Below are 19230 nucleotides of genomic sequence, written 5' to 3'. Positions count from 1 at the left end.
TTTGCATTATGCTATGTTTAAGTATGGCCCTCATAGACTCATGTGTTTGAACAAGTGTACAGGGGCCAGGGAGTGAAATGTGATGATTTATATATTCTTGCACCAGGGAGTGGCACCATTTGGAGGTGTGGCCTTGTTGGAATAGATGTGACCTGGTTGGAGTAGGTGTGTCACTGTGGGTGTGGGCTTAATACTCTCACCCTAGGTGTCTGGAAGTCAGTCTTCCACCAGCAGCCTTTGGATGAAGATGTAGAACTCTCAGCTTTGCCTGAGCCATGCCTGCCTGGATACTGCCATGCTCCCATCTTGATGATAATGGACTGAACCTCTCTGAACCTGTAAGCCAGCCCCAAGTAAATGTTGTTTTGTTTTGTTTTGTTTTTATAAGACTTGCCTTGGTCATGGTGTCTGTTCACAGCAGTAAAACCCTAACTAATACACCCCCCTTTTCTGAAATTGCACTCATTGCTCTAATGGGACTCATTCTCTTCTCTGACTTTATATGCAGTAATTTATTATTGTATCTAATGTAACCTGGTCTACATAATGAGGTGTAGGCCAAACAAGGATACATATTAAGACCCTGTCTCTAAAGAAAAACCTTGAAAGGGTATCATAGCTTAATTTTACTGTATATAATATATCATAATATGCCCTTACAACCTTTTACTCACTCACATACACACAACACACACACACATTTTGTATTTAATGTTTTATTTACTTAAGAAACAGGTTATAGGTGGAACAACAATATGAACTAACCAGTACCGGGGAGCTCTTGTCTTTAGCTGCATATGTATCAAAAGGTGGCCTAGTCGGCCATCACTGCAAAGAGAGGCCCATTGGACTTGCAAACTTTATATGCCCCAGTACAGGGGAACGGCAGGGCCAAAAAGGGGGAGTGGGTGGGTAGGGGATTGGGGGGGGTGGGTATGGGGAACCTTTGGGATAGCATTGAAAATGTAAACGAGGAAAATACCTAATTAAAAAAAAAAGAAAGAAAGAAACAGGTTAGGATAGCCCTTCAAAATGTGTAGCTTGTGATAGACTTTTGAGATTTTTCTTTTAAGACAGGGACTTACTATGTAGCCTTGGGATGACCTTGCACTTCATTGTGTAGACCAGGCTGACCTCAAAGTCACAGACATCCAATTGCCTCTGCTTGTGGAGCATACACATCTGGCCAATCATGATATTGTTAAGGTGAGAGATATGTTTTATCTCTAAGTCCTCATACCCTTACACATTCCTTACAAAGATTATCAATGCTTGTTTATGAAGGAAGACAGGAAAATATGGACAGACAATAATGGTATGGATTTCATAATCCAAATATAGAACAAGTCATGTAACTGCCATTGTTAAAATTCTCAAATAGTATCGTTCTAGAAAAGACTTATTTGGGGTAGTTTGGATAACAATGGTCCCATAGGCTCAAATATTTGGATGTCTAGTCATCAGGGAGTGGAACTCTTTGATATGATTAGAAAGATTAGGATGTATGACCTCATTGGAGAAAGTGTGTCATGGGCTTTGGGTTTAAAAAAGCCCATGCTAGGCCCAGTCTCTCTGCCTCTCTGCTTGAAGATCAGGATAGCTCTCAGATACTTTTCCAGCATCATGCCTTTCATGCCTGCTCCCACACTGCCAACCATAGTGATGATGGACTGAAACCTCGGAAACTAAGTAAACCTACAATGACATGCTCGCTTTTATAAGCGTTACCTTGGCCACAGTATCTCTTCACAGCAATAGGATAACAACTAGGACAGTATTTTTCACAGTCATAATTTGAACTGAATTTATAGTCTCCACAAGGTGCTCATCTTGCACCTGCTTTATGTCTAGGAGCTGTGGTTTTCCATGCCTGTAAGCAGTGTTGGAAATTATATATGTGTAGAGTCCATCAATGGAGCAAAGCCCAAATATGAAACTGACTCTAGAGTTGATCGATATCATCATCCTTTCTCAATGAAGTATGACATGCTAAGAAAATTCTTACATGAGTGTCATCCAAAGTAAAGATGAGATGGAGAGATATTGTTAAAGAGAATTTCTATGAGGAAGATCTGGTTTTGAATTCTAAATACTTCATAAGGAGTGGAATCCAAGGCCTTGAAGGACTCGGAATGTGCAGAGATCTGCCCTGTAACAGGGGCATGGTGGTAAGGCTGGGGCAATGAAGTAGACTGAGGAGACAGCTGGAAGGCAGGGAGGGTGTTCATTTGACTTTACTATTAAGAAAATAAAACATTAAATACCAAGTGCTTGTGTGTGTGTGTGAGTGTGTGTGTGTGAGTGTGTGTGTGTGTGTGTATGTATGTGTAAGTGTGTGAGTGTGTGTGTGTGTGTGTGTGTGTGTGTGTGTGTATGTGTGTATGTATGTGTAAGTGTGTGAGTGTGTGTGTGTGTGTAAAGTTGTAAGGTCAGGAGAAAGCAGAGCAACAACGGACTTAGTGTTCTTGTATTCTGAACTAGTCAAGCTGACAACCTTGTCACCACTCTAATGCAGGGTCCTCTAAAGTATGTTTTTTTATACAAAGCTGTACTAAATATCTAGATAAAAAGGTGGATGACTGAGGCTTTAGTAGGAATTACTTATGCTAGGCATGTCTGTCCATTCTGTTCGTGCTCCTGCTCATGCCGGCCCTCGTCACTAACATCAAGGACTTGCAGTTCATTCCCTAAATGTTGAAGCAACGCAATGTTGTACAGGACTCTTTAGATTGCTGATAAAACAGCTTATAGTTAATCCCAAAAGTCAGTCAAGGTCACAGTCAAGGTCACAGCAAAGGTCACAGTCACTTTATCTTAGATGCTAAATTTAACAAACAAGCAGAGTCACAATGCTACATTTATCAGCAGCAGCACTGTAAAGTAGACAGATATTTAAAGCAATATTTTACTTTTGTTATCATTTAGGAATAACTTAGGAGAATAAACATCTATATTTAGTTTCAGTTTAAGCTCATTTACTCCAGCTGTGGGATTTATTGAAACCACATTCTTTAAAAATCTTATACTGAACATATGATTTCTCTGAATAGTGACGGACATGTTTTTGTTGGGGAAATCTAGAAATTGAACAAATGGTCCCTACAGTTCTAATTCTTTTTTTTAATTGGGTATTTATTCCATTTACATTTCCAATGCTCTCCCAAAAGTCCCCCAGACCCTTGCCCCCCACTCCCCTACCCACCCACTCCCACTTCTTGGCCCTGGTGTTCCCCTGTACTGAGGCATATAAAGTTTGCAAGACCAAGCAAGGGGCCTCTCTTTCCACTGATGGCCGACTAGGCCATCTTCTGATTCATATGCAGCTAGAGACATGAGCTCGGGGGTGGGGGTGGTATTGGTTAGTTCATATTGTTGTTCCACCTATAGGATTGCAGATCCCTTCAGCTCCTTGGGTACTTTCTCTAGCTCCTCCATTGGGGGCCCTGTGTTCCATCCAATAGCTGACTGTGAGCACCCACTTCTGTGTTTGTTAGGCCCCAGCATAGTCTCAAGTTCTAATTCTTAATAATGATAAAAAAGTTCACTCTGAGGATTTTTGAAAACATTAATTAACTTGTAATTTAACATTGACTTCTGAAGGTTATCAAACATTTAGAACTGGCAGGTATACTGACTTAAGGGAATTCAGGTTATGACATCTAAACGGAAGGTCAGCAGTTGCCTTCTGGTTTTAATGTTTGGGGTGCATTTTAGCAAACTATATAAAGACATCATTTGCATTTCTGCAAGAGCTCATCCCTAGAGTTGAGGCTGTTCATCCCTGTCCTCCCCCCCTTTTTTTTTCATACATCATTTCTCACAGTCACAAGCTTAAGAAACCTGCAATTTCTGTGAGCTGTGCTGTGTACATGCTTTCTCCATGCTCTGGTGGCCAACAGCTAGCTAATGGGATAGAAAATGCATCTGCCTATCTCTCTCTCTCTCTCTCTCTCTCTCTCTCTCTCTCTCTCTCTCTCTCTCTCTCTCTCTCTCTCTGAGCTGTGCATTTAACAGGGGGTCATTGTGGATGAATAAAACCCTGTTGCTGTATAAAAGAAAAGTTGATCACTACCCAATGGCTTTTGGGGGGCCTAACTTTATGCTTCATTTGTACCCTTGGGGACCTGAGAATTAATTCAGGAAGAAGAAAAGAGCTATTCTCCCAGTGCAGCCATTTTTTCTTCTCCTGGGGAGGCCTGCTGCTTTGGAAGCCTTTGTCATCTCCCCACCCTCCAGTCTGTCCTGCTGTTCTTCAGTTGCTCTGCTCCACAGCCTCTGCTGCCTCATTTGTTGGCAGCTAAGTGGAATTTATTACGCTACCATTTCTGAAGCCATTTAAGACCATGATTGTTGTACATCTCTTATTATAGCCAAAGCATTCAAAGAAAAAGGAACTGGGGAAGGGAAATAAGCAAAGTTGACATTTTCCCTCATCAGAGGAGGTAAAAAAAAAAAAAAAAAAACCCTTAAGGCCTGCCTGAAATCAAAGAAGCCTGTACTTGAAGATGAAGTTATCAGTGTTGGCAGAAGGACAGCCAAAGATAAAAACAGCTTTGCTGAACAGATTTATATATATCTTCTTTGTGCCAGCTCTTGGAAACTGGAACTTCCTATGTAGGATTATGTGATTATATCATTCAGTTCTCTTGAATCTGGCTAACTCCTGTTTATTCTCTTAGTTTCATCGTAGGCAAAGCTTTCTTCTGAGGAGTCAAGTCAAGTGCTTGATAGACAGCGCCACCTTCACTGTCTGTCTGAAGCATCAAGCATGCTCACCATCTATTTCAATGAGTTATTTTTTTACCTTTATAGCCCATGAGACTTGAACACTTTTGCCATCAAGATGGCCTTTTGTTTATGCAGGGCCCACTATACAGTATATCTAATGTATAGTAGATACAGTAAATATTTGTTAGATGAATGGATGAGCACTGTAGACCCTGTGAAATATACACAATTACATGTGAAATTTACCCTTTATAACCTTTCAGGAAAATAAAATTTGAAAGCCTAACATTGTTGAGATCCAACTTCCTTTGACTTAGGTTGCTGAATTACAGATACAAGACCTGTGTGCTCATGTGCCCATGTGTGTGCACACGTTTGGGCGTTTACAACTGTAAAAGGATTTTAAATGGGAGCAATGCTATGGGTCCCAGCTATAGTACTAGAGAATATTTCTTGGGAAATGTAAAGATGGAGTTCAGATTTAAAATGTCAGCAGGGTTTGGACGTACATTTGAAAGAGCCTAAAACACTGCTATAGCATCTTGTATCCAATAGAACCATAAAAGCCAGTGAGCATGATAAGCACTCATTTGGAAGTGGAATTACACAGTGCACCGACTGCCAACATCCAATAAATTAGATAAAGCAGACATTTCAGAAACGTGTTGTTAGAAGGATTATTACAAATGAAATAGGTTACCAGCCTGCAGAGTAAAAGATGCTGTCCTTACAAGTGGTAGAAAAGAAATTGTATTTTATAGAACCCTGCTGTGGAAATTAGCATATGGAGATTAAGCTATTAGTTAGGCTAGAGGATATTACAGTATGAAATCTATCCTAATTATTCTTTAAATCTTTAGAAATGAGCATTGAAACAAGCATTGTAGTTGAGCAAAATACTCAATGTAAGACTCTTTCAGTTGCATTATGTGTAAGTGATAACAAATAACGTATCTTATTACTAACCCGTTTTATTTTTTATAGCTCTTCAGCCAGCTCAACTCTAGCCTATCAGCTCTCTAACTAATGTTACCTATTGCCCTGTTTCTGATCTGACATTATAAACCAGTGTTAGTCCTACAGTATTTGCCAGATCAAAATTTAAACTAAGAATCTGAAGCTTCTACTAGAGGTTACTAGCTGTAAGCAACTTTTCTTTTGTCTATAACTTTAATGATACTGTTGTTTTGAAAAAGTATCAAACATAATTGTAAGGGGTGACCTTGCATTTTTCAGTCTAACATGCAAACAATGGAGGTAAATTGATGCCGTTAACTAAAAATCTTCTTTATAAACTGTCATTCTAAATGCAGTGTGGTATCATTACGAATTTCTAATAATTTGCTCAAACACACAGAGAATTCCACTTAAATTGAAAATTAAACCACATCTAAGATTTAAATGGTTGCAATTATGGCATAAATCAGGATACAAGGACCCCAAAGCAATGACTAATTAGCCCACAAAAAACATCCAATATCTGAAAAACCAGTAATTGTGATCAACATAGGCTTGTTTCTGAAGGACTGTAATCAGGCAAAGAAACAAAGCAGCTTTTTTACTCTAAAGTAAAAGAGAAAACAAAATAGTTAGCTATTCCTGAGAGATATCTAGCTGAATCCTCTGCTCTTAAAGTCTTGATAGGAGGAGACATATTAGTGCTAAGCACAGCGGGCTATCCTTAAAAGCCATTCTGTAAGGAAAGGCTCCCAAGAGCAGATGAAAGAATCAGAGATGCCCACATTCCCACTGTTAAGAGTCCCACAGAAACATCAAGCTAACAACCATATCATATATGGAGGGGACCTAGCTCTGACCTATGCTGCTTCAGTGTTTGTGAGCCTGTAAGAGTCTTCCCTACTTAGTTGGTGTCTGTGGCTACTGGGTTGCCCAGCCCAGCCTTGATTTGAGGGTTTGTGCTGTGTCTTATTGTATCTTGTTATGCTATGTTCAGTGGATGTCCCTGGGAGGCCTGCTCTTTGTAAAGGGAAATGGAAGATGAGGATGAGGAGGGGGAGGAGGAAGAGGGAAGAGGGGAAGTGGGGGTGGGAGGACTGGGAGGAGTGGAAGGAGGGGAGGCTGTGGTCAGGATGTACTGAAAACAAAACGTAAAGCCACCCTGGCTCTGCATTCATCACACAGCCCAGACCCTGTACTGTGTTTCTGACCTGTTATCCTGGGAATTCTTTGATGAGCGTTAGGGCAAAGGTACCCCACCTTTCACCCCTCAATTCAGGATGTACACTAGGCTGGGTGCTATGCCACATTTGTTAATGGAGAATGAGAACTTTTGGTGACACCTGTGTGGTAGTGATCACAGTGCTGCTAAGGCAGTCGTCCCTCATATGTACAACAGATTGGTGCCCAGAGCCTGCGGATACTAGTTCCAGTGTTGCTCCAGTCGTGTATAAAAGGACACTATATTGGCTTCCAATGTATTTACATCCCTGTGCAGATTTTTTTTTTGTCTGCACATTCCCTTTTTCTTTGTAAAGAACTGGGGACTGAAGCTAGGCTATATGCTTTCTAGGTAAGCACTCTACCACTGAGCTAGATTCTTAGCTCTAGGTGACTTTCTTTTCTTTTAAACACAAAATCCATTACAAATACTGTGCAAATAATTTATTGCTGTACTGACTTGTTTAGAGAGTAATGACAACCCCCAAAATGGTCTTATCTATGCTGTGCCCAGATACAGTTCTTGTGGTTTTGAGAGAATCTTCATGTAGCTCAGGCTGGTCTCCAACTCACTATGCAGAAACTGGACTCGAACTCTTGTCTCTCCTGTCTCCACCTCCCAAATGTTGGAATTATTAGACTTGTGGCATCATGCTCAGATGGACACTGTAGTTGCACTTTGTCTGCTTTGTGAGTTCTTCCCCCCACCCCCACCCTTCTCTACTCTTCTACCCTTCAACTCCCTAACATTAGAGAGGAGAGAAGAAAGAATAGAGAAAAAAGGGTGACATCTTTAGACTACATCTTGATGATTAGGGTCATCATGTTCCTTGGGGGCAAGTTTGATCTTTACCGTCAGGATATCTAATTAATTCTTCTAGTTGTTTCTTCTTTGTGCACAACACTTAACAAACCGAGACCAACAGCAATCAACAGCCACCAACCCCTGACACTATTAAAGATATTCTGCTCTGCTTGCAGACAGGACCTTTAGCATAACTGTCCTCAGGGAGGCTTTGCCCAGCAGCTAATGAAGGCAGATCAGAGACCCACAAGCAAGTGTTGGGTAGAGCCCAGGGAGTCTTGTAGAAGAAGAGAGGGAAGTATTGGGGGAAGGGAGGAGACAGAGAGATCAAGGACACATAAGAAAACCTACAGAATCAACTAACCTGTGCCCATAGGGGCTCACAGAGACTGAACCTCCAAGAAGCATGCACAGGATGGGCCTAGGCTCAATGCAAATGCGTGGCACATGTGCTGCTTGGTCTTCATGTGGGGCCCATGGCAACTGAAGCAGGGGCTATCTATGACTCTGCAGCCTCCTTTGGCTCCCTTTCCCTTAGCTTGGATGCTGTGTCTAAATCCTAGCTAGCATGTGCTTGAGGCTTTTATTTAAGCCTTTTCTGATTGGTGTAAGATGGAACCTCAGAGATAGTTTGATTTGCATTTCCCAAATGATGAAGGTTGTTGAGCATTTCTTTAAGTGTTTCAAGGTTCCTCTGTTGAGAATTCTCTGACTAACTCTGTATCACACTTTTTAATTGAGTTATTTGGCTTGTTGGTGTCTAACTTCTCTAGTTCTTTATATATTTTGGATTTTAGCCCTCTGTTAGATGTAAGGTTGGTGAAGATATTTTTCTATGCTCTATGCTGCCATTTTGTCCTATTGATGACATGCTTTGCCTTACCAAGCATTTGAGTTTCATGAAGTCACTTTTATCAATTGTTGACCTTAGAGCCTGAGCCATTGGTGTTCTCTTCAGGAAATTTCTCCCTCTTTCTCTTCTATTAGATTCAGTGTATCTGATTTTATGTTGAGGTCCTTGATCCACGTGAACTTGACTTTTGTGGAGGATGATAAATATGGGTCTATTTTCATTATTCTACATGCAGACAGCCAGTTAGACCAGCACCACTTGTTGAAGTTGCTTTCTTTTTTCCATTGTATGGTTTTGGTCTCTTTGTCAAAATTCAAGTGTCCATAGGTGTGTGGGTTTATTTCTGGATCTTTGATTCTATTCCATTGACCAACCTATTTGTTTCTGTATTAATATGTAGTTTTTATTTCTATTGCTCTGTAGTACAACTTGAAATCAGGGATGGTGATACCTCCAGAAACTTTTATTATACAGGATTGTTTTAACTATCCTGTCTTCTTTTGTTTGTTGTTTGCCATATTGATCAGAAAATTGCTTTTTCAAGGACTGAAACAATTGTGTTATAATTTTGATGGGAGTTGCATTGAATCTGTAGGTTGCTTTTGGTAAAATGGCCATTTTTACTATGTTTAATCTTACTGGTCCATGAGCATGGAAGATCTTCCCATCTTCTGTTATCTTTCTCAATTTCTTTCTTTGAGACTTGAAGTTCTTGTCATACAGGTTTTTCACTTGCTTGGGTAGAGTTGCACCAAGATATTTTATATTATTTATGGCTATTGTAAAGAGTGTTGTTTCCCTAATTTCTTTCTCAGCCTGTTTATGATTTGTATAATAGAGGGTTACTGATTTTTTTTTTTAGGTAATTTTTGCATCCAGCCACTTTAATTTCAGGTGTTTATCAGCTGTAGGAGTTCTCTCATAGAAAATTTGGGGTCACTTATATATAGTATCATGTCATTTGTGGATAGCACTGTTTTGATTTCTTCCTTTCCAATTTGCATCCCCTTGATCTCCTTTGGTTGTCTTGTCGGAGCTCAGAGGCAACAGGGCAGACCTCACAGCTGCTGGGCTTGCTGGAGACCCAACTGGCTGGGCAATGGGGCATGGCAATCTCTCCTGGTTGTCCTGGGTAGCAACAGGCTTCCAAGGATATAGGCTGAGCTGTGGCCTGAGGGATGGAGTGCAGAGGGGACAGGGTGGAACTTGCCCTTCCAGGAAACAATTCTTGTAAAAAGTATTTTTTGACACATGGTTAGTTGAATCTGAGGATGCAGAACACACATAGTCAGAGGATCAAAGGTACAGCTGATTCACTATGGGCACCTGCTTTGTGAAGAGCTTTGAACTTGTTACGGACTTATTTTATGCAAGGTGCTGAGACTCCCACAGCCCCTTTCTGAGATGTCTGTAGGTCTTCAAATATGGGTTGCCACCACTGCTCTATGAAACTTGTCTTAATGTGGCAAGGCACATGAGCAAGACACACAAACACACATTCAAGATAGCATTAGGCAGATAATAAAAAAAAATACATGTTAAAACATATGCTATTCTCCCTATGGGGGTCAATAAGTAATTTCCAATATAAATTAAGCCATTCTTTATGAGAAGTAATATAAATCGATCCTGGTGATGCGCTTTTCTTTCTGCAGACTAAATAATAGCCCTCTGCCACAAAGACTGACAGGGTTTTTCATGTGCTATGGAAGCAGCTTTAAGTGTTTTTTAAAAGGTTTAGTTTTCAATATAAACATATTGGTTACATGATATGTTCAAGGGAGCCCAACAACATTTCGCTCTGTCTCTTTCTCCTCCCTGTCAAGGATGCTGGGTCCAGAGCAGTACACACTCTCTCCTCCAGTATATAGCAACATGTTTTAATCCAGGGCACTATGAGTTTACAATGAGCCTTAACAATAGAGTCCTTACTGAGCATCTTAGAAAACTGAAGTTCAGTCTTCAGGTCATCAAAGATAAATAGATGAATAAAAAATGTTTTACTATTCCATGGTCTATAAGTATGATTATCTTTCTTTTTAAAATTAAATTAAATTAAATTAAATTAATTTACATTCCAAATGTGGCCTCCTTTCTTTGTAACCCCTCCACAAGTTCTTCACCCCATCCTCCCTTCCCACTCCCCTTTGCTTTTGAGAGGGTACTTACCTGCCCATCCACCCACACACCTCACCTGCTACTACCCCCCTCCCCGCCCCTTCTCGGAGACATCAAATTTCTACAGGATTAAGTGTGTCCTTTTCCACTGAAGCCAGATAAGGCAGTCCTTTGCTAAATATATAGTGGGGCTACGGATCAGCCCATGTATGCTCTTTGGTTGGTGGCTTAGTCTCTGGGAGGTCTGAGGGGTCTGGGTTAGTTGAAACTGTTGTTCTTCCTATGGGTTTGCAATCCTCTTCAGCTCCTTCAGTACTTTCTCTAACTCCTCCATTGGGGTCCGTGGGCTCAGTCCAGTGGTTTGCTGTAAGTAACTGCATCTGTCTTAATCAGCTGCTCGTAGAGCCTCTCAGAGAACAGCTGTGCTAGGCTCCTGTCTGCAAGCACAACATGGCATCAGTAATAATGTTGGGATTTGGTGCCTATGCATGGGATGGATCCCAAGTTGGGCCGGCCACTGACTGTCCTTTCCTTCAGTCTCTGCTCCATTTTTGTCCCTTCATTTCCTTTAGATAGGAACAATTCTGGGTCAAAATTTTTGAAGATGGGTGGGTGGCCCCATGTCTCAAATGGGGGCCATGTCTATCTACTGAAGGTGGTCTCTTTAGGTTCCATCTCCCCACTGTTTGGTATTTAGGCTAAGGTCATCCCCATTGGGTCCTGGGAGCCTCTTACATCATTGGTGTCTGAGACTCTAGAGGTGTCCCCAGCCAATGACATACTGCTGCATATTTCGATTTATATTTCTGGCCCTCTAGAATTCTCTCCTGCTTCCCCCTGTACCTGATTCTGCCCCCATTTTTTCTTCCCCATCCCCATTCCCGACCAGGTCTTTCCTTTCATCCACCTCCAAACATTATTTTGTTCTTTCTTGTTAAGTAAGCTTCATATGGTGTGAGTTGTATCATGGGTATTTTGAAGTTTTTGGCTAATATTCACTTATCAGTGTGTACATACCATGTGTGTCCTTTCAGTCTAGGTTACCTCACTCATATTTTCTAGTTCTATCCAATTTGCCTGTAAAATTCATGATGTCTTTGTTTTTAATAGCTGAGGAGTACTCCATTGTGTAAATGAACCATATTTTCTGTATCTATTCTTAGGTTGAGAGACATGAAGGTTATTTCCAGCTTCTGGCTATTACAAATAATGCTGCTATGAATATAGTGGAGCATGTGTCCTTGTGATCTTTCATGTATATATCCAGGAGGGGTACAGTGGGGTCTTCAGGTAGAACTATTTCCAATTTTCTAAAGAACAACCAGATTGAGTTCCACAGTGGTTTTTCCAGTTTCCAATCCCACCAGCAATGAAGGAGTGTTCCTCTTCCCACATCCTCGCCAGCTGTCTTTTGAGGTTTTTGATCTTAGCCATTCTGAGTGGTGTGAGGTGGAATCTTAGGATTGTTTTGATTTGCATTTCCCTGATGACTAAGGATGTTGGACATTTCTTTAGTTGCTTCTCCACCATTTGAGATTCCTCAGTTGAGAATTCTCTGTTTAGCTCTGTACCCTATTTTTAAAATGGGTTATTTGGTTTTCTGAAGTTTAACTTCTTGAGTTCTTTGTATATTTTGGATATTAACCCTCTATCAGATGTAGGGTTAGTGAAGATCTTTTCTCAACCTGTAGGTTGCTGTTTTGTCTTATTGATGGTGTCCTTTGCCTTAGAGAAGTTTTTCAGTTTCATGAGGTCCCATTTGTCAATTGTTGATTTTAGAGCCTGGGCCATTGGTGTTCTGTTCAGAAAAAATTCCTTTGTGTCGATGCATTTGAGGTTATTTCTCACTTTTTCTTCGATTAGATTCAGTGTGTCTGGCTTTATGTGGAGGTCCTTGATCCACATTGACTTGAGCTCTGTACAAGGTGATAAGTATGGATGGATTTTCATTTTTCTGCTTGCAGACCACCAGTTAGAACAGAATCATTGGTGAGGATGCTTTCTTTTTCCCACTGTGTTGTTTTGGCTATGCGTTTTCCTCTTAGCACTGTTTTCATTTTGATTTTTTTTTAAACTTAGTGATCTTTTTAGTTATGACTGGGGATGGATTTCTAGTGGATGAGACAAAATAGTTATTTTCAGTCTTTAATTAATCATAATTGCAACAATAATCTTATTTTCAAGTGTTCAGCTCCAAATGTCTGGAGAAGAGGTGATGGCAAAACCATTGAAATGGATACACAGTTCACGATAAGAGCCAGAGAGCTGCAAAGCATCTACAAGTGTATCCTGCTGAAAGACCTCTCTCAAGACGAGAGGCTGGATATACTCCTGACGCTTAAACACACTGTGAAGGTATGTCACATTCACCGTCAACAGATACTGTTGACTGGATACTATATTCAACATGTTTCTTGTCACTAAGTGATTATATAACTATTAATAAATGTTTGCATACATTAAATTGTATAAACAGCTAACCTATTTTGCCAAGTTTGGGGATAGATATATCCAACGAATGAATACTTAACTAGAAGCTTTCAAGATATGTGCTATGTGGATGACAGTCATGTGTAAAGTTGTGGGTCTGACTTGCAAATAATTTCATAAATACTTTATGATAGTATAATAAAATGTAAACATAGTATGTTCAAATACAAATTCATCTTTATATAGCCGTGTAACATAACATGCTTTAAGAATAAAAAAATAGCAATTATTGTCTACATTTTGAACAGTTTTCAGTGAAAAACTATGCTTAGTCATTAACATTTTAGTCTATTGTTATTGTTTGTGTGTGTGTGTGTGTGTCTGCACGCATGCGTTAGTGCATGCGCGTTACAGTGCACACATAGAGGTCGCAGGATATTTTCAGGATTGGTTTTCTCCTTCCTTCCTCTGAGTTGTGAAGATGGAAGTGAGAACTCATACCTTCATTGCAAGTGCTCCTACCTACTGAGCTTCCTGATCTCCTGCCCTTTAGAGGTTGTAATGCCATATTGATGTAAGTATGCTTGTTTTCCCCCTCATATATTATTAATTTTCTACTTTTAAATGAAAAGTTAAGATAGTGGATGCCATGCAGTCCGATTTTCTTCAGAAATTGACTTCCACATTAGTTTGATTTCAGAAGTTTCCGGGTGTCCATGCTCAAGTACAGAAATCAGACAGGAAAACCGTCCTTGCTAGGAAGAGGAAAAACTCCAGGGTCAATTTCAGACTCTTAGAATCGTAACAATCAGCACAGACATCCGGACACCTTCCCTGCCAGAGGATAGGCGTCCGCCCAACCCGGGAGGACTTTGCCTGAGCATCTGCGGGAGACATCTTGGTTCCCGGACTCCACCGAGACTAGTCTGCACAGGTGAGAGTGTGGACTACAGAAGCTAACAGCTTCTTCGACAGGTCGTGCTTTGGGCCTTCATCTTCTGCCAGGAGGCAAGTCTGAATGCCAGATATCTGTGCACCTTCCCCGAAAGAGGAGAGCCTGCCTGCAGAGAATGCTCTGACCACTGAAACTCAGGAGAGAGATAGTCTCCCTGGTCTGCTGGTAGAGAATAACAGAATCATGAGAGGAACAAGCTCTAACCAGAGACAACTATAACAACTGAATCCAGAGTTTACCAGATGGCGAAAGGCAGACGTAAGAATCTTACTAACAAAAGCCAAGACCACTCACCATCATCAGAACCCAGTACTCAGCCAGTCCAGGGCACTCCAACACACCTGAAAACCTAGATCCTGATTTAAGGCATATCTCATGATGATGGTAGAAGACATCAAGAAGGTTTTTAATAACTCACTTAAAGAAATACAGGAGAACACTGCTAAACAGTTGCAAGTCCTTATAGAAAAACAGGAAAACACAACCAAACAGGTAGAAGTCCTTAAAGAAAAACAGGAAAATACATCCAAACAGATGATGGAAATGAACAAAACCATACTAGACCTAAAAAGGGAAGTAGACACAATAAAAAAAAAAAAAACCCAAAGTGAGGCAACGCTGGAGATAAAAACCCTAGGAAAGAAATCTGGAACCATAGATGCGAGCATCAGCAACAGAATACAAGAGATGGAAGAGAGAATCTCAGGTGCAGAAGATTCCATAGAGAACAGCAGCAAAACAATCAAAGAAAACGCAAAATGCAAAAAGATCCTAACTCAAAATATCCAGGAAATCCAGGACACAATGAGAAGACCAAACCTACGGATAATAGGAGTTGATAGGAATGAAGATTTTCAACTTAAAGTGTGGACACTTTGCCCCTTCTTAGAATTGGAAACAATCACCAATGGAAGGAGTTACAGAGACAAACTTTGGAGCTGAGACAAAAGGATGGACCATCTAGAGACTGCCATATCCAGGGATCCACCCTATAATTAACCTCCAAACGATGACACCATTGCATACACTAGCAAGCGTTTGCTGAAAGGACCCTCATATAGCTGTCTCTTGTGAGACTAGGCTGGGGCCTAGCAAACACATAAGTGGATGCTCACAGTCAGCTATTGGATGGATCACAGGGCCCCCAATGGAGGAGCTAGAGAAAGTATCCAAGGAGCTAAAGAGATCTGCAACCCTGTAGGTGCAACAACATTATGAACTAACCAGTACCCCGGAGCTCTTGACTCTAGCTGCATATGTATCAAAAGATGGCCTAGTCGGCCATCACTGGAAAGTGAGGCCCATTGGACACGCAAACTTTATATGCCCCAGTACAGGGGAACGCCAGGGCCAAAAAGGGGGAATGGATGGGTAGGGGAGTGGGGTGGGGGGAGGGCATGGGGGACTTTTGGGATAGCATTGGAAATGTAATTGAGGAAAATATGTAATAAAAATATTTAAAAAAATAAAAATAAAATAATAACAATAAATGCACTAAATAAAGATAGAATATTAAAAGCAATAAGGGAAAAAGGTCACGTAACATATAAAGGCAAGCCTATCAGAATTACACCAGATTTTTCACCAGAGACTATGAAAGCCAGAAGAGCCTGGACAGATGTTATACAGACACTAAGAGAACACAAATGCCAGCCCAGGCTACTTTACCCAGCCAAACTTTCAATTATTGTAGATGAAGAAACCAAAGTATTCCACGACCGAACCAAATTCACACATTATCTTTCCATGAATCCAGCCCTTCAAAGGATAATAACAGAAAAAAACCAATACAAGGACTGAAACCACATCTTAGAAAAAAACAAGTAAGTAATCCTTCAACTAACCTAAAAGAAGACAGCCAGTAGAACAGAATGTCAACGTTAACAACAAAAATAATAGGAAGCAACAATTACTTTTCCTTAATATCAATGCACTCAACTCCCCAATAAAAAGACATAGACTAACAGATTGGCTACACAAACAGGACCCAACATTTTGCTGCTTATAGGAAACCCATCTCAGGGAAAAAGACAGACACTACCTCAGAATGAAAGGCTGCAAAACAATTTTCCAAGCAAATGGTCTGAAGAAACAAGCTGGAGTAGCCATTCTAATATCTAATAAAATCGCCTTCCAACCCAAAGTCATCAAAAAAAAAAAAAAAAACAAGGAGGGGCACTTCATATTCATCAAAGTTAAATCTTCCAAGAAGAACTCTCAATTCTGAATATCTATGCTCCAAATGCAAGGGCAGCCACATTCATTAAAGAAACTTTAGTAAAGCTCAAAGCACACATTGCACCTCACACAATAATAGGGGGAGACTTCAACACACCACTTTCACCAATGGACAGATCATGGAAACAGAAACTAAAGAGGGACACACTGAAACTAACAAGTTATGAAACAAATGGAGCTAACAGATATCTACAGAACATTTTATCCTAAAACAAAAGGATATACCTTCTTCTCAGCACCTCATGGTACCTTCTCCAAAATTGACCACATAATTGGTCACAAAACAAGCCTCAACAGATACAAAAATATTGAAATTGTCCCATGCATCCTATCAGATCACCATGTGTTGCGGCCGGCCTGCAGCTTGCAACGAACGGTTCAACTGAGATGGCGACTTGGGCTGAAAGAGAAGAACTAGACAGGCGGAAGAAAGAATGAAGCCAAGTTAAAAGTCACTGTGATCAAAGCTCTATTTTTACTGTTGCAACACTCAGTTATGAAGGAAGGGGGAGGGGACCGGATTCCTGCCAAATAATCTCGGAGTCCAGTAGCAGGGTGAGCACGTGATGGCTTCAGAACAGCAAGGCGGCAGGTTCCAGCAGTGGGCATGGCAGAACGAATAAGCAAGAAGCTCCACCCCAGAGCAAGCAGGTTTCAGGCTTGGGGAGGGGAGACTACAACCATGGACTAAGGCTGATCTTCAATAACAACATAAATAATAGAAAGCTAACATTCACGTGGAAACTGAACAACACTCTTCTCAATGATACCTTTGTCAAGGAAGGAATAAAGAAAGAAATTAAGGACTTTTTGGAGTTTAATGAAAATGAAGCCACAACATACCCAAACTTATGGGACACAATGAGAGCATTTCTAAGAGGAAAACTCATAGCTCTGAGTGCCTACAAAAAGAGAACACACTAGCAGTTTGACAACACACCTAAATGTTCTAGAACAAAAGGAAACAAATTCACCCAGAGTAGTAGGCGGCAGGAAATAATCAAACTTAGGGGTGAAATCAATCAAGTGGAAACAAGAACTATTCAAAGAATCAACCAAACGAGGAGCTGGTTCTTTGAGAAAATCAACAAGATAGATAAAGGCTGATCTTCAATAACAACATAAATAATAGAAAGCCAACATTCACGTGGAAACTGAACAGCACTTTTCTCAATGATACCTTCGTCAAGGAAGGTATAGCCAGACTCACTAGAGGGCACAGGGAAAGCATCCTAATTAACAAAATCAGGTATGAAAAGGGAGACATAACAACAGATCCTGAAGAAATCCAAAACACCATCAGATCCATCTACAAAAGTCTATACTCAACAAAACTGGAGAACCTGGATGAAATGTACAAGTTTCTAGACAGATACCAGGTACTAAAGTTAAATCAAGATCAGGTTAATGGCCTTTCTCTACACAAAGAATAAACAGGCTGAGAAAGAAATTAGGGAAACAACACCCTTCTCAATAGTCACAAATAATATAAAATACCTTGGTGTGACTCTAGGGAGTGAAAGATCTGTATGATAAGAACTTCAAGTCTCTGATGAAAGAAATTAAAGATCTCAGAAGATGGAAAGATCTCCCATGCTCATGGATTGGCAGGATCAATATAGTAAAAATGGCTATCTTGCCAAAAGCAATCTACAGATTCAATGCAACCCCCATCAAAATTCCAACTCAATTCTTCAACGAATTAGAAAAAGCAATCTGCAAATTCATCTGGAATAACAAAAAAACCTAGAATAGCAAAAACTCTTCTCAAGGATAAAAGAACCTCTGGTGGAATCACCATGCCTGACCTAAAGCTTTACTACAGAGCAATTGTGATAAAAACTGCATGGTACTGGTATAGTGACAGACAAGTAGACCAATGGAATAGAATTGAAGACCCAGAAATGAACCGACACACCTATGGTCACTTGATCTTTGACAAGGGAGCAAAAAACAACCAGCGGAAAAAAGACAGCATTTTCAACAAATGGTGCTGGCACAACTGGAGGTTATCATGTAGAAGAATGCAGATTGATCCATTCCTATCTCCTTGTACTAAGGTCAAGTCTAAATGGATTAAGGAACTCCACATAAAACTAGAGACACTGAAACTTATAGAGGAGAAAGTAGGGATTTTCCCGGTGTCATAGCAAGGATTAGGATTGTTGTCTTCTTTTGCTGAATCAAGGGTGTGAGTTTGCCCTAGCCGACTAAACATATCTTCACAAGTAGCGCTCCAAAGTTACTGGGCTGTGAGTTGTCTTCCCATGACTCACCATGAGGGGGCGCGTGAGAGCTTCCAGTGTGGCTACAGAACCCTAGGTACTGCTGTTCTGATCTACTGCTTTGCTATCAGTTCCTACAATCTGGACAGATGCAACCACTCCCCTCCCTGATTCCCGGGAATAAGATTATAGTAGTGAGGTTAATGGGCAAAGTACAGACTCTGTCGTGCTTATCAGCATCAAGGCTGCAGCAGATTCCCTCATGTTTCTTCTTTTACTCATTTTATTGTTTCCTCACGTTGGATTAAGAAGAATCAGAACCCAGATACACAAAGGTTTTAAGATACATTATAGAGTTAGGTAATTGGTTCACAGGTTTCGTGTTTCACATGTTGCATTTTCTCTCGACCACCTTTGCAAAGATCGTGGTGGTGATGGTGGTGTAAACAGTTTTGATTGAAACCTACTTAGATAGCAAAAGAGAAGCAAAGGTGCAGAGGCAAGAAATAAGGGTCATCAGACTGGGGGGGGGGGAGAGACAGACAGACAAAGAGAGAGAGGAGAGAGAGAGAGGAGAGAGAGGAGAGAGGAGCAGAGAGAGGAGAGAGGAGCAGAGAGAGAGAGGAGACAAAGGAGAGAGAGGAGAGAGAGAGTAGAGAGAGAGAGGAGAGAGAGGAGAGAGAGGAGCAGAGAGAGAGGA

The 19230-nt window shown here is 40.7% G+C and overlaps 1 protein-coding gene across 2 annotated transcripts in view; it reads left to right on the top strand.

Moving 5' to 3' along the window:
- The window catches only part of Iqub (IQ motif and ubiquitin domain containing), a 70203-nt gene that overhangs the window by 40168 nt on the left and 10805 nt on the right, over positions 1 to 19230 (top strand). For both annotated transcript variants that reach the window (NM_172535.3, XM_017321506.2), the window contains one exon: positions 12867 to 13037. In NM_172535.3, coding sequence (NP_766123.2) covers positions 12867 to 13037 — 171 coding nt within the window. The remainder of the gene's footprint in view (positions 1 to 12866; positions 13038 to 19230) is intronic.

This window comes from Mus musculus, chromosome 6, assembly GCF_000001635.26.
Source record: "Mus musculus strain C57BL/6J chromosome 6, GRCm38.p6 C57BL/6J".
Classification (NCBI taxonomy): domain Eukaryota; kingdom Metazoa; phylum Chordata; class Mammalia; order Rodentia; family Muridae; genus Mus; species Mus musculus.
The sequence above is the reverse complement of the archived record's forward strand: the minus strand, read 5'-3'. Positions and strand labels throughout refer to the sequence as shown.